We start from the raw sequence: 1,368 nt of genomic DNA on the forward strand, positions 1-1,368 counted from the left end.
GGGACACGTGGGGACATGAGGACACTTGGGGACAGAGGGACATCAGCACATAGGGAATCATGGGGACACGGGAACATGGGGACATGAGGACAAAGGGACGTGCGGACATGAAGACAGGAGGACACAGGGACATGGGGACACAAGGACATGGGGACACAGTGGGGACATGGGGACACACAGGGACGGGGAGACATAGGGACATGGGGACATAGGGACATGGGGACATGGGGACATGGGGACATGGGGAATGGAAGGACATGGGGACATGGGGACATGAGGACACGGGGACATGGGGACACAGGGACATGGGGACATGGGGACATAGGGACATGGGGACGTGGGGACATAGGGATGTGGGGATGTGGGGACATGGGGACACACAGGGACGGGGAGACAGGGACATGGGGACATGGGACATGGGGACGTAGGGACATGGGGACATAGGGATGTGGGGATGTGGGGTCGTGGGGACATGGGGACACACAGGGACGGGGACACGGGGACATGGGGACATAGGGACATGGGGACGTGGGGACATGGGGACATGGGGACATGGGGACATGGGGACATAGGGACATGGGGACATGAGGACGCAGGGACACAGGGACATGGGGACACGGGGACACGGGGACATGGGGACGTGGGGACATAGGGACATGGGGACATGGGGACGCACCGCCACGAAGTGACAGAAGCGCGCGTCGCGGCGCTGCTTCGCCTTCAGCTGCTCCAGGGCTAAGGACTGACGGCTGCAGAACCGCGCCGAGATCTTCTGGAACCAGCGGCCCTCGGCGCCGTCAAACTGCGCAAGAACACGCCAAGGACACGCTAAGGTCATGCTGTGACACGCTAAGGTTGTGATACGGACATGAAATAGGTGCCATGACACGCTAAGGTCATGGTAAGGACATGACAAGTGCAGCTCCTGGAACCAGCGGCCCTCGGCACCGTCAAACTGCGCAAGAACATGCCAAGGACACGCTAAGATCATGCTGTGACACGCTAAGGTCGTGATACGGACATGAAATAGGTGCCATGACGTGCTAAGGTCATGGTAAGGACACGGTAAGGACAGGACAAGTGCAGCTCCTGGAACTAGAGGCCCTTGGTGCCGTCAAAATATGCAAGAACACGCTAAGGACACGTTAAGGTCATGCTAAGGACACACCATGGACACACTAAGGCCATGCTAAGAACATGCTGAGGACACACTCAGGACATGCCAAGGACACACTAAGGCCACGCTAAGGTCACACTAAGGTCACGCTAAGGCCACAGTCAGGACACGCCAAGGACATACCAAGGACACACCAAGGACGCGTTAAGGCCACACCAAGGACACACTAAGGCCACGCTAAGGCCACAGTC

The 1,368-nt window shown here is 58.5% G+C and overlaps 1 protein-coding gene across 1 annotated transcript in view; it reads right to left on the reverse strand.

Annotated features, from left to right (window-relative positions):
• Positions 1 to 1,368, reverse strand: part of ARHGEF1 (Rho guanine nucleotide exchange factor 1) — a gene marked incomplete in the record, with an annotated part of 40,286 nt that overhangs the window by 17,828 nt on the left and 21,090 nt on the right. Inside the window, 1 exon segment of the mRNA XM_021383694.1 lies at positions 677 to 802. Coding sequence (XP_021239369.1) covers positions 677 to 802 — 126 coding nt within the window.

This window comes from Numida meleagris, unplaced genomic scaffold, assembly GCF_002078875.1.
Source record: "Numida meleagris isolate 19003 breed g44 Domestic line unplaced genomic scaffold, NumMel1.0 unplaced_Scaffold488, whole genome shotgun sequence".
In the NCBI taxonomy this organism is placed as follows: domain Eukaryota; kingdom Metazoa; phylum Chordata; class Aves; order Galliformes; family Numididae; genus Numida; species Numida meleagris.